At 37.4% G+C, this 14,859-nt stretch overlaps 1 protein-coding gene across 2 annotated transcripts in view; it reads right to left on the bottom strand.

Annotated features, from left to right (window-relative positions):
• LOC149542388 (uncharacterized) overlaps positions 1-14,859 on the bottom strand; it is a 157,215-nt gene that overhangs the window by 43,150 nt on the left and 99,206 nt on the right. Inside the window, exon 2 of one of the 2 annotated variants that reach the window (XM_089796201.1) lies at positions 11,780-11,814. The exons of the other annotated variant lie outside the window; for it this stretch is intronic. Coding sequence (XP_089652327.1) covers positions 11,780-11,814 — 35 coding nt within the window. The remainder of the gene's footprint in view (positions 1-11,779; positions 11,815-14,859) is intronic. 2 annotated transcript variants of the gene reach the window in all.

Genomic DNA, 14,859 nt, shown 5'->3' with positions numbered 1-14,859 from the left:
CCAATTTATGATACGCCAAATATCTTGTTATTTTCAGGTCTGATAAATAAAAATCCACCGCGCATCAATATATTTTCACCAACCTTCTCCGTCAGACCATTATTTAGGACTTCAGAAATATTTCTTTGGAATTTTCAGCCTCACAAAATATTTCTCATATACTTGGACGCTGCGATTAATGTAATCTCGAACCAAACTCAGCTATAACTTTCAGAAAGAATCGCCACCAAAAATACAGGATAAATTTGCAGCTTCACATCTTATTAAATTGGCTCCTTTAAGATTACAGCATGTTTAGCAAACGCTTTGTTTAACACTTCCTGCGATCCTTCAGCAATAACTTTGATGGACTACAATGACGGCCATACCTTTTGTCTGTTCTGTTCTTTTCAAACAGTGGCTTATCTCTTCCTTTAGCTAGTGGCACTCAAATGCAACTGTGAATTACTGAAATCTGCAGGCCACATTGTTCACAAGTAAGCAGTTCTGCATTTATTTATCCAGTGATCTTTTGCTTTAACTACAGACTTAGGGACTTCTCCATCAATCATATACAGCAGTTTCCATTGTTGCAGCTGGAATGTTAAACTGAAACCCTGGCAAAACATTCACCAATCCTCCTCAAGCATTAACACTCAACAGCTTCTTCCAGTTGCTCTATACAGAAACAGCTAGTAACTTCCCTTTTTTCTTTGTGCCCTGTAGTGTCCCCAATTTTTAATGTAATAATTTAATTTAATTAACTAATTAATTGGTCCTAGAATTTAAATAATATATTAAAAGGACCTTTAATTAGTTACTTTAATTAATTAATATGGGCCCAAGTTAATATCTTTATTTGTGGTTCTGATTGATTTATTATATTTCAGACCTATTTTAATTTTTAGTTTCCGTTGGTAAGTGTTGCTGTCGGCTATCTTTGCACACCCTCGAAAAAGTTTCCCCAATAGGTATTTAAGCACGGCTTGTAGGTAGTAGTTGGTATGCTAGTTGGATTATTTTCTTTGTACTGCGAATTCTTGTTGGAGTTCTCTATTGTTCGCCATTTCGGAAGTGGAAGATCTTCCCTACTTGGCTTTCTGGTTTCAATGGGATTCAAACCTCACCCTATTCCATCGCCTGTAATACTTTGTTTGGATCTGGCAAATTGGAGCACCATCTTTGTCTGTGAGTATAAATTGGAGAATATCGGTATTCAATATCTATTCATGCTTGGCATTTACTTGATGGTGTTGTATTCTAATATTACTTGTATATGAGTTTGTATTCTCTTTCCAATACAATACCCTGCATACTTTCCCTTCGTACTCCTCCCTCCATCCACCTCTCTGTGTACTCCTCCCTCCACCCCTCCGTACTTCTTCCTCCCTCCACGCGTACTCCTCCATCCAATCATACTCCTCCATCTACCTCCCTCTGTACCTCTCCCTCCATCCGTACTCCTCCCCCCATCTGTCATACTGCCTCCCTCCATCTGTACTCTTCCATCCTCCCAAATTCCCGTACGACATTCCATTCCTCTGTACAGGCATATCCATTCCACCCTATGACTTCCTGCTCCATCGTACGAATTAAACATTTTCCCCTTTAGACTTGGACAAACGGTAAGGTTCAGAAAAGGAACATTACAGTGGTATCAAAGCTATTGATCTTGCCAGTCTATTGAGATGATTGAGAAATTTTGGTATTTGGATCACTTATGGTGCCAGACAGCGATGGAGAGTGGTGGCTGAAGGCACTACAAAAGATTGGCAAAGAGCTCAGTGAGGGTGTTGATCTTCCATTAGATATATTGGAAGTATGTTTGTGTTAGATGAACCAATTACCTTCAAGATTTATACATAAAATCCTCTCGCCGATTAAGGATGTCTTAAGTCAACCCGGGCTTTTGAGACACCATGACAAGGATAAAAGATTAGCTGTTGCAGCATGTCTCAGTGAGGTCTTGAGAATTTTGGCTCCTAAAGCACCATATGATGATAACACCATGATGGAGATATTGCAATTGAAAGTTGACAGCTTTCATAGTCTTGATGACTTCAGTAGTGACCCTTTTGGTAGGAGATCTACAATATTGGAGAATTGTGCAAATATCAAAGTAAGTAACCTTCTCTTAGATCTTAAATTGCAAAATTTGGTCTATGATATGTTTCATCACTTTTTGGTCAACATCAAGGAAGATCATGATACTAAGATTCCAGTTGCTATGGAGAGTCTTATGATTTCGTGCATTGAAGAAATGGATGAAATATCCCAACCCATCACATCTATATTATGGGCTATTCATAATCTAGAATCTATCCCCTCTATAGCAGCATATAGATTGGTCAGTAATGTTTTCAAGCATTGTGAAGAAAAACCAATATCTCATTTGCACAAGTGGGAGAAAATGGATGACAACGATAAGGGTGATGCTTTAAGTGAGGAGAATGAAGGCATGATTATAGGGTCATTCCAGGAAGATTTGTTAAATCTTTCTACTACACCAACATGGGGAGAACACCAAAAAAATGAAGAGGTTACTTGCATGGATCTTGTGAAGACATGGACGGATCAAGTTGTGCCCATCATTGAAGCTGTACCCGAGGTTGTGTCTGTCACCAAGGCACCATACTTTGAGGAAGTTCTATTAGTTGCCGAAGTTGTGTCCATCATAGAAGCTGTGTCTATTGCTAAGGCTCATTCTGTAATCAAGTTTGTGTTTGCCTCCAAGGCTATGTCTATCATTGAGGTTGTGTTTGTTGCTGAGGTTGTGCGTCTGTCACTGAAGCTATGTCCATCATCATGGTCTTGTCTGTCGCTGAGGTTGTATGTCCGTCACCATCGTTGTCTGTCACCATCGTGTCCATCACCAACGTCGAGTTTGTGTCCGTCGACGAGTTCCTGTCCACACTGTCATGTTCGTCACTGACACAAAGTCTGTATCCTTCGTCAAGTTCATGTCCGTCACCATCGTGTCCATCACCGATGCCGAGTTCGTATCCATCATCAAGTTCATGTCTGTCACTATTGTGTCCATCATTGACGCCGAGTCCATGTTCGTTGTTGAGTTCATGTTTATTACTGTCATTATGTCCGTTGTCACTATCACCATATCTATCATTGTCATTGTGTCCGTTGTCATCACCACCGCCTTTTCTGTTGCCATGTTCAACATTGTTGTTGTCGTCATATATGTCATCTTCATTGTGTCTATTTTCGTCACCACAACCATGTCTATTACCAAGTCCATCATCATGTTCCTCATCCTCATTGTGTTTGTCAATGTCATTGCGTCTATCACTGACGTCAAGTTTGTATCCATCATCAAGTGTGTATCCATCATTGTAGTTGTGTCCGTCGACGGCGTCATGGCTGTCTCTGTCATCATTGTGGCTGCATCGGTCGCAATAGCTATGTTTGTCGTCATTAAGACATTGCTCACTGTCAAGGCTCTATCCATCATTGAGGCTTTAACCGAGGTTTTGTGTGCCATGGAGGTTTTATCTCTAGCTAAAATTTTGTTTGCAGCCAAGGTACTCTCCATTCAAGTTTTTTCTGCCAAGGTTCCCTTTTCTGAGGTACTCTTTGCTAAGGCTCCCATGATCGCGACACCCTTCACCAAAGCTCCAGTCACCGAGATACTCACAGTCGAGCCCCCCTTCATTAACATTCTAAGCACTGAAGCTCTCTTCGTCAAGGTTTCATCTATTAGGATTATAATAGTGGTCGTCGTGATTGTGTTAGTGGGTGAGTTTGGGTTAGCATCAACGTCTTTGTGCATGACCATACCCAAAGAGATCATTGAACATAATGACGTGAAAGATTTCATCAATTTGTGTCATTGGGATCCTGGTGAAGGCTATGATAATGTTTATATTAGAGTGGCGCAGTGGATGCTTAATGACAATGTGGTGCAAGGGAGGTTTGATAACAATTCACTCATTTTGCCTACATGTTTGGTTTGGGATCTTGGTGACTCAGGATACGACAATATTTATATCAGAGTGGCACAGCGAGAGTTTGATGGCAGTGTGGTGCTGCAAAGGATTGATGGCAATTCACTTGTCTTGCCCGCGCGTTTGATTTGGGACCCTGGAGCTGTTGGTGTTTCATCAGATAACAGATTGCTTGAGGGCAAGCAATCTTTGGGCAGCGAGGATTTGTCATGTCCCCAAATTTAAAATTTAATAATTAATTTTAATTAATTAATTAATTGGTCCTAGAATTTAAATAATATAATAAAAGGACCTTTAATTAGTTACTTTAATTAATTAATATGGGGCCCAAGTTAATATTTGTATTTGTGGTTCCGATTGATTTAATATATCTTGGATATATTTTTATTTTAGTTTCCGTTGGTAAGTGTTGTCGCTGGCTATCTTTATACACCCTCGGAAAGGTTTTTCCCAATGGGTATTTAAGCACGGCTTGTAGGTAGTCGTAGGTATGCTATTTGGATTATTTTCTTTGTACTGCAAATTCCTGTTGGAGTTCTCTATTGTTCGTCATTTCGGAAGTGAAAGATCTTCTCTACTTGGCTTTCCAGTTTCGGTGGGATTCAACCCTCACCCTATTCCGTCGCCTATAATACTTTGCTCGGATCTGGCAAATCGGAGCACCATCTTTGTCTGTGAGTATTAATTGGAGAATATTGGTATTCAATATCTATTCATGCTTGGCATTTATTTGATGGAGTTGTGTTCTAATATTATTTGCAGATGAGTTTATATGTTCTTTCCAATTTCTATAAAATACCTGACGTACTCCATCCGTACTCCTCCCTCCATTCGTAGTCCTCCATCTATACTCCTCCCTCCATCTATCGTACTACCTCCCTCCATCCATACTCCTCCCTCCATCCACACTCCTCCCTCCAATCGTACCCCTCCATCCGTACTCCTCCCTCCATCTATCATACTACCTCCCTCCATCCGTACTTCTTCATCCATCCATGCTTCCCCCAACATCTGTCAAACTACCTCCTTCCATCGATACTCCTCCCTCCATTTGTACCTCCCCCTCCATCCAGTGCTCTTTGTACTCCTCCCTCCACCCCTTCGTACTCCTTGTACTCCTTCCACCAACTTCCATCTTCCAACTTCCATCTTCCATCATCCATCTTCCATCTGTCATCTTCCATCTACCATCTTCCATCTACAAACTTCCATTCGCCATCTTCCACCACCATCTTCCATCCTCCCAAATTCTCATACGACATTCCATTCCTCTATACGGGCATATCCATTCCACCCTATGACATCCTGCTCCACCATACGGATTAAACATTTTCCCCTTCAGACTTGGACAAACAGTAAGCTTCGGAAAAGGAACATTATAGTGGCTAACACCATGATAGAGATATTGCAATTGATAGTTGATAGCTTTCAGAGTCTTGATGACTTCAGTAGTGACCCTTTTGGTAGGAGATCTACAATATTGGAGAATTGTGGAAATATCAAAGTAACCTTCTTTTAGATATCGAATTGCAAAATTTGGTCCATGATATGTTTCGTCACTTTTTGGTCACCATCAAGGAAGATCATGATACTACGATTCCAGTTGCTATGGAGAGTCTTATGATTTCGTGCATTGAAGAGATGGATGAAATATCCCAACCCATCACATCTATGTTATGGGTTGTTCGTAATCTAGAATGCTCCACTGTAATGTTCCTTTTCCGAACACTACCATTTGTCCAAGTCTAAAGGGGAAAATGTTTAATCCGTACAGTGGAGTAGGAAGTCGTAGGGTGGAATGGATATGCTCGTGCAGAGGAATGGAATGTCGTACGGGAATTTGGGAGGATGGAAAAGTACAGATGGAGGGAGGTAGTACAACAGATGGAGGGAGGAGTACAAATGGAGTATGATTGGAGGGAGAGGTACAGAGGGAGGTGGATGGAGGAGTATAGATGGAGGGAGTAGTACAGAAGATGGAGGGAGGAGTATGGATGAAGGAGTACGATTGGATGGAGGAGTATGGATGGAGGGAGGAAGAAGTACGGAGGGGCAGAGGGAGTACACAGAGAGGTGGATGGAGGGAAGAGTATGTAGGGTATTGTATTGGAAAGAGAATACAAACTCATATACAAGTAATATTAGAATACAACACCATCAAGTAAATGTCAAGCATGAATAGATATTGAATACCAATATTCTCCAATTGATACTCACAAACAAAGATGGTTCTCCGATTTGCCAGATCCAAGCAAAGTATTATAGGTGACAGAATAGGGTAAGGGTCGAATTCTACCGAAACCGGAAAGCCAAGTAGAGAAGATCTTTCACTTCCAAAATGGCAAACAATGGAGAACTCCAACAGGAATTTGCAGTACAAATAAAATAATCCAAATAGCATAACAACTACTACCTACAAACCGTGCTTAAATACCTGTCGGGGAAACCTTTTCGAGGGTGTACAAAGATACCCGATGGCAACACTTACCAACAGAAACTAAAAATTAAAATAGTTCTGAGATATATTAAATCAATCGGAACCACAAATACAAATATTAACTTGAGCCCATATTAATTAATTAAAGTAACTAATTAAAGGTCCTTTTATTATAGTATTTAAATTCTAGGACCAATTAGTTAATTAATTTAATTTAATTATTACATTAAAAATTGGGGACATTACAAATCCTCACCGACCAAAGATTGCTTGTCCTCAAGCAATATGCAAACTCTAGGATCCAAAACCATGCGCGGATGCAGATTGCTAAAAACTCCATGTTTCTTTAGGATCACATGTGCATAATTGAATTCAATTGAGATGAGTAGACCATCATTCAGGCTTTGCTGCACCACTCTGATATAAATATTGTTCCGTCCTGAGTCACCAAGATCCCAGACTTGAAATTCATCTATGTAATCCATCATGATTGACACTGGGGAATAGATTTCACAATCAGCCAACTGTAAAGATTGCTCCTGCAAATAATCCTTGATTGAATCCGCATCACCAGGAGGCTGAACAACTACCGGTAGAGCTTGCTTATTTGGAGGGTCACTGGTAGAACCAAAAGCTTCATCAAGTTGATTGTCGAGCATTGGTTTAATGTTATTTGTGGAAGTACCTTCTTCCATAATCATTTCCTTCATCTTCGATTCGGGTACCAAATAGATTATGTCTTTTTGGTAAATGACATTGCCAACCACCTTGTATTTGTCATCCTGCACTTGACCATCCAATAGTTGGCACGCAAAATTATTCTTGGAGTATTCAACTAACAGATGTGCCCTCCAATCGGATGGAAACTGAGCCATAGTGTAATCTAAGTCAAAGTTCTCCATTCTCCCAACAAGCAGGCAAAATCACAAGCTCTAATACCACTGTATGTTCATTTTTTGAACCTTACTATTTGTCCAAGTCTGAAGGGGAAAATGTTTAATTTGTACGGTGGAGTAGGATGTCATAGGGTGGAATGGATATGCCCGTACAGAGGAATGGAATGTCGTATGGGAATTTGGTAGGATGGTGTTGGAAGATGACGAATGGAAGTTTGCAGATGGAAGATGGAAGTTTGGGAGATGGAAGATGGCGGATGGAAGTTGGTGGATGGAAGTTGGCAGATGGAAGATGACAAATGGAAGATGACAGATGGAAGATGGAAGACGGAAGTTGGCAGATGGAAGATGGAAGTTGGTGGAACGAGTACAAGGAGTACGGAGGGGTGGAGGGGGGAGTACAGAGAGAGGCGGATGGAGGGGGAGGTACGGATGGAGGGAGGAGTACGGATGGAAGGAGGTTGTACGACAGATGTTGGGGGAAGTATGGATGGATGGAGGGAGGTAGTACAACAGATGGAGGGAGGAGTACGAATGGAGGAGTACGGATGGAGGGAGGTAGTACGATAGATGGAGGGAGGAGTATGGATGGAGGGAGGTAGTACAACAGATGGAGGGAGTAATACGATTGGAGGGAGGAGTGTGGATGGAGGGAGGTAGTACAACAGATGGAGGGAGGAGTATGGATGGAGGAAGGTAGTACGATAGATGGAGGGAGGAGTACGGATGGAGAGAGGAGTATGGATGTAGGAGTACGAATGGTGGGAGGAGTACGAATGGAGGAGTACGTCGGGTATTTTATAGAAATTGGAAAGAACATATAAACTCATATGCAAATAATATTAGAACACAACTCCATCAAATAAATGCCAAGTATGAATAGATATTAAATACCAATATTATCCAATTAATACACACAAACAAAGATGGTGCTCTGATTTGCCAAGTCCGAGCAAAGTATTATAGGTGATAGAACAGTGTGAAGGTTGAATCCCACTGAAACTGGAAAGCCAAGTAGGGAAGATCTTTCACTTCCAAAATGGCAAACAATAGAGAACTCCAACAAGAATTCGCAGTACAAAGAAAATAATCCAAATAGCATACCTACGACTACCTACAAGCCATGCTTAAATACCCGTAGAGAAAAACCTTTCCGAGGGTGTACAAAGATAGCCGACAACAACACTTACCAATGGAAACTAAAATAAAAATAGGTCCAAGATATATTAAATCAATCGAAACCACAAATACAAATATTAACTTGGGCCCCATATTAATTAATTAAAGTAACTAATTAGAGGTCCTTTTATTATACTATTTAAATTCTGGGACCAATTAATTAATTAATTTAATTAAATTATTACATTAAAATTAGGGGACATGACATGCGCTTACCACTTATTTATCTCCCTCCTCAACAATTGGCTTTTACAAATCCTCTTATTTCTCTTTGCTAAGTTCAGACCTTTTCTACTCTAATTATTCCCAGCAAACGACCTACTCTAATACCATAGTTTTTATGTGCTCTAATGATATTGCCCTCCCCACCAAAGAATAATGGTTATCGTCTCCCCTGAGCACTATAGATTAACTTATTATTTGATACATTCTAGTATTGAGTGTATTTCAATTTTTTTAAAGTAGAAGACTGTATCTTCCTTAATACCTATTGGTGGTGCCCCTTCACCATGGGTCACCACTCTTCACATGTGGGCCAATTAATTTTAAAAATGTCTCGCATAACTAATTATATATTAATTAATATATAATTATACTGCCAATAGAATTATATTACTCCAATAATTATTTTATCAATATAATTATATTACCCCAAAAATATTATATACATATATCTATATATATATATATATATATATAATCACAATAATTATATTAACAATATACTTATATTATCACAACTTTTCTATAATCAATGTCAACTTGAAAGAATCTGACAATAGCTACAATAACATTAACATTAAATTATATGATTGTCTTCAATCTCTTAAAAACATTTATTGACTTTTTTAATTAATTCAAAGAGTGGGTTGTCAATGTTTTGAAGAGATTGAAGACAATCATATAATTTAATGTTAATGTTATTGTAGCTATTGTCACATTCTTTCAAGCTGACATAGATTACAGAAAGGTTGTGATAATATAATTATTGTGATGATATAGATACATATGTCACATTCTTTCAAGCTGGCATAGATTGCAGAAAGGTTGTGATAATATAATTATATTGATAATATAATTATTGTGATGATATATATATATATATATATATATATATATATATATATATATATATATATATATATATATATATAGCTACAATAACATTAACATTAAATTATATGATTGTTTTCAATCTCTTCAAAACATGTATGGACTTTTTTATTTAGTTCAAAGAGTGGGTTGCCATAGGCCTTGTTTGCTTCCACTTCAAACATATTGTGAATTGCAATCTCTTGTAAATTATTTGGAGAATGTATAGTGATAGCATTGCTAAGGTTTGTTCCAATATTCCAAGCTCGTCTTAATACTTCGTTGATAAGAGATGCATTGAGGTCCCAAATTCTATGATTGTCTTTAATCTTGCCAAAACTTTTATGGAGTTCTTTATTCAATTGAAAGAGTGGGTTGCAATAGGTCTTATTGGCTTCCACTTCAAACAAGGGATTATTAGCAAGCAAAAAATTATCAGGTTCCCAAAACTAAACCTATGCATGTTGTTTGATTCCTTAATTTCATCAGTTCCTTCCTTGTCCTCTTGTTCCTTGAAGTGTCATGTCATTACACCTTGATTTTCTACTTGTGGGGTTTTAAGAACATCGACCAACTCACCCTTTTTCGCTTATGACATCTTGTTACCATTTTCTTCAAACTCACATCCTTTGGAGAATCATCCTCCATGGCCTTCAATGCTAGTGGTTGAGACCTTTGTCTAGGTAAGTGTATCTGTGAATGTGATGTCCTCATTCTTTGCATGACATCAATGAATAAATAAGCAAATACGTGATCAAGGGCAAAACTGAAGTAATGCTCCTATAAAGGAAAACCGTCATGTTTATAAAACTTCTTGATTTTCCCACCCACCATCCTCAAGGAAAGCATATAGACAACATGGAGTGTTTCCATAATAAGATCAAGTGATTAATGGCTACTCATACATTCACATGATTGGAGTCTAAGGACCTGAAGAAATAAAACTCAAGATATTGATCATTAAAACAATTATAAATCCCTAAAGTGGTGGCAATCCACCCAGGACAGCAACCTTATGAACAAAAGTGAATATTAACAGTGTCAATTGAATAATGATGAACGATGATCAATATATGAGCTACTGCAATCACTTTAAAAATTACATATCATCCATTATCTGCGACGGGGATTTTGGGTATTTACTATTTCACGATCAAAAGGTTGACATCTCAAACACTATCAAAGTCTCTAAGTTGACTACAATACTGTCTCAATTTACTGTAAATGCTTACAGTTCGTGGGGAAGCTTTCAGATACTAACGATATTTATTTTGTATTCAATGATATCGAACACTCAAATAATATCATGGATAAAGTGACTTGTTTTATATGGTGCAAGTACTCTAATTATGGCGGAAGTTTCTACATTCAATAATATAAAAGTAAGACGTGAAGTATGCTTTTGAGCTAAGACATCCTTTCGGCAGTTCCTTGTGAGAATTGGTTACCAGATTCCTTGTAACATGGGTTGACATTTGACTAGCCTCTCAACTAAGAATAATCATTATTTGTAAACAAATGGCAATCCATGGGTAGCAATAATTTCTATTAACAGCATTTTGCCACTTCAGAAATAATACTCCACATCGAGAATACATTTGTAATAATCGATTAATATTGTTGTTGCTGAAGCAAATTCTTTTTGGGTCGATTTCCTACAAGAATAGTGCATGTTAAGATTAAGGGAAAGAGCGATTCAAATAAGTGAACAAGACCCATCAGTAATAACATAGGGTTGAGACTAGTTATTACTTTCTTAAGGAAGATACCACGATTCCCTAAATCAGCACTTAAGGAATCAATTAGAATAAGGCATGACATCACTGGAATGATAACATTGAAACTAAAAGAGTTATTGTCTTCTGGTTCGATAGTCAAGCCAATGCATTCGAACCAAGTGATAAATGTGTTTACACCTAAAACATTCCTGCACTAATAAACATTCTTCATGCACCATATGATGCATCACACAACCTATTTCACAGATCTTTATAAAGCCCCTCTTGACTTTCATTCATCAATGTGCATTTATTAAAAATGTTTTCCTCTTGAATGACTCTTGCGAGAATAGCATACCCCATAATTGAAATAGAAAACTACTTTATGCCCATCAGATTCATTACTATTACGAAAAAGCCTCCATAAGGTCAAGAAGAGCCATCTTCATTAAAATTGCATCGTAAATCAAACTAAAAGATTAATATAACTTACTATTTACAGAAAAGTTTGATAAATACCTTCAATAGCTTTAAAAGCATAGCCACTGGAGAACCTATGAACAGATATTCAATGAATAAGGAAAGAAGGAAGCTACATATGCGACAAAAAATATCAAGAGAATGCTAAAAGGAAAAATTTAAAGTATAAAAAGGAAAATAAAATCAGTGCCACAATTTTTACTACTTAGATAAGTTCCCATAAAGAACATAGAAATCAGAATCATAAAGATAAGAATTCAATTAGTTTTTTTATAAGTATCTTTGCATACTCCTTAAACTGCCATTTTGCTTTAATCTGATATTAAGTTAGCAAATCTAACTGATATGGGCTTATATACTAAATATCCAAGCGTTTAGGAATACACAAAGCATACTCGCCAGAGTTTAGAAACCACCTTGTAACTTAACCATACCATTGAGGGATCACATTACACTACAGTGACATGCAACAATAAAATATTTCTTATGTCCATAGTAAAGGCTATTAGGGAACTAATTTTACTAGAACTTGAAGCAAGACATTTCATTACACTCCCAAAGCTGACAGTTTGATAAGGACATCTTAATGGTACCATGGAACAGGTTTAGCAGGTTTCAACAGATGAAACATGGCAGTACCAACTGAAGGGGTGCAAATATAGGAAAAAGTTTACTGATACAGACATTGTTCACAATCCCATTCCTTCGTATCTTGTATGCAGTGTGAGCCATTATGGCTCATTCCACATTTTAATTATAAAATTATATGCATAGTTACATGCTACATAGAAATAAGAGATAACAGTAATTAAAAGATAATGACTTATCATATATATATTACAGATTGATTATCATACTAATTGATATGAATAAAGATAAGGCATTTTGAGTATAACTTTTTCAGCATTGTGATGTACATGGTGATGTAAATCCTTAATATGCATCAGTAATGGACCCAATTTAGAATTCTGAAGGAATGAACACATAATAGATTATGGTCAAACTAAGGCATGTTATTCTTACCTAGAGATTAAAATATGCTGACATACATTTAATCATTCAGTTTCATGTCATTATTTGATTCCATTATTGGAACTATAAATCAGCAATAGCCAAGATGAGATAATGCATTTCCGGAAACCTAAATTAACAAAGACTGAAGTGAGTGGAAAAGCAAGTTGAAAAATTATTTCATATCGAAAGCACAGAGAACTAGGGATTGCTTCAACCACACGAAAGCTCACTTTTCCAAAGACCAAAAATAAGTGTCTTCGCTGGATTTTCACCTTCTTTGTGGTGTAGGATTTTGGAAAGAGTAAAAGCATCCTTGAGGTTTGAAATGAAAAATTCTAATATTGTAATCATCAAAAACATTAGAAATGATAAGATATCAGTGTCCGCTCTAGAAGAGCCAACAACTATTCATTTGACACCACTTTCGGCTCATACATTGTCTAGAGGGTGTTGGCAGTAGTTTCACCAATCTCAATAAACTATCTTTTGATATGTAGAAGGCATTGTAATTGAATAAATAAGCTCTCAGGTAGCTGTAGGGAACCAGCGGTCGGCACCTTAACCAATCATTTGGTGCTTTATATTGTGAATTGGTATTGGAAACTGAGCTAGCATTGTGTAGACATTACATGGAATGAAAAGTTATATCTCTCCACAAATTTATTGTGTCATGTGTTCTATCTGAATTATTATATTCTTTGTATTCTGTGTATCTTTGTGTTAATTCCGAGTATTAAATACATAACTGAAGGGAGTAAACATTTTGGCTCTACTACTTAATCAAACTTTGAGATCTGAAGGAAGGCCAGCAGGTAGGATGGCAGAATACAGGGCCACACATTCAAACAAATCATAGTAATTGGCAGTAACCACAAGGACAACAGAGAAGAAACAAGAGAGGATCAATTGACAGAGGATTTGGTGCACAGGTGGAAGTTTCAATCAATCAGCATGTGCAAACGGAGTCTCGAAAGAGAAAGGTGTCTACAAGCATGGTAGGCAACAAGCTCACGGTGCAAACTGCAGTTTATGATCTTCTGGGAAGTCTTCCAAGATTGTTGGCTCACAATTTGATTCAATTACAAGAACAACGTGAGGAGAAGCAATAGGCGCAACATCATCAACCTAGGATGTCGATTCCGGTTCGGGTTCAAGCTCGGGCTTGGAGAACCGGTTCACTAGCATGGAAAATTTTGAAATGGAGTTTGGGATCATTAGTACGAAAACGTGTGAAAATTATGCGTGTGTATTCAACCTAGAAGAATTAAGATAAGAATGCCAAATAGTATCAACAAAAACACTACAAACTTGTAGTCATAGTATCATATCTATTATCAACTTCAAAATATTAAAATAATATAGAGTTATAGTATCATTTTTGGACTTTTTAACAATCGGAACTTTAGTTTCAATTAGCTAATGGATTTTGTTGGTTCCCGAAACCGCAGATTGCAAATCCAAGATCCTATGACTTCTTCAATAGGATTTCACAATCAATTCTAGCCAATGAACGAGAATCACCTTGATTCCCCTGCACTTCAGGCTCCACTACACCTAGGCGGGTAGACCTTCCCCTCGAACCTGATCACATGGTTCAGTACTTTTCTAAAGTGAATTTAAGCTTTGGAGTTCTCCGGCTGGCAAGGTCCTTGAACTCGAGTAATATTAAACTAAATGTTGAGTGTTTGAATTGAATGAGTTGTAAATATTTGTAAATAATGGATCTGATGCTTGTAGGAAGGAAGTTATAGATTTTCTGACTTCAATAATAAAAGACCAGTGTCTTTGCTCATTTGGGCTATAGAGTCAACTTCAGTGAAGATTTTTACGTGCAACATTATAATGTTATATGCACTTATACTGTCAACAATTAAATAATCAAGATGCGACAGATCAAATATATATGCAATCTTAAATTAGTCTAGATTGAACTTCAACTCCTCTCGTAGGGAGACAAACCGAATACAAATATGGAAACAATTTGATATTTCACAATATCTGTGATGATCGAGTTTAAGATGCTAAATGACCGTGTCCACTTATCTGACATTTACATTGTACATAGAATTCAAAAAATAATTACAAAGGACGAATCATCTGCAGTT

This window comes from Cupressus sempervirens, chromosome 8, assembly GCF_028749045.1.
Source record: "Cupressus sempervirens isolate cs-2001-9-10 chromosome 8, ASM2874904v1, whole genome shotgun sequence".
Taxonomy (NCBI): Eukaryota; Viridiplantae; Streptophyta; class Pinopsida; order Cupressales; family Cupressaceae; genus Cupressus; species Cupressus sempervirens.
The sequence above is the reverse complement of the archived record's forward strand: the minus strand, read 5'-3'. Positions and strand labels throughout refer to the sequence as shown.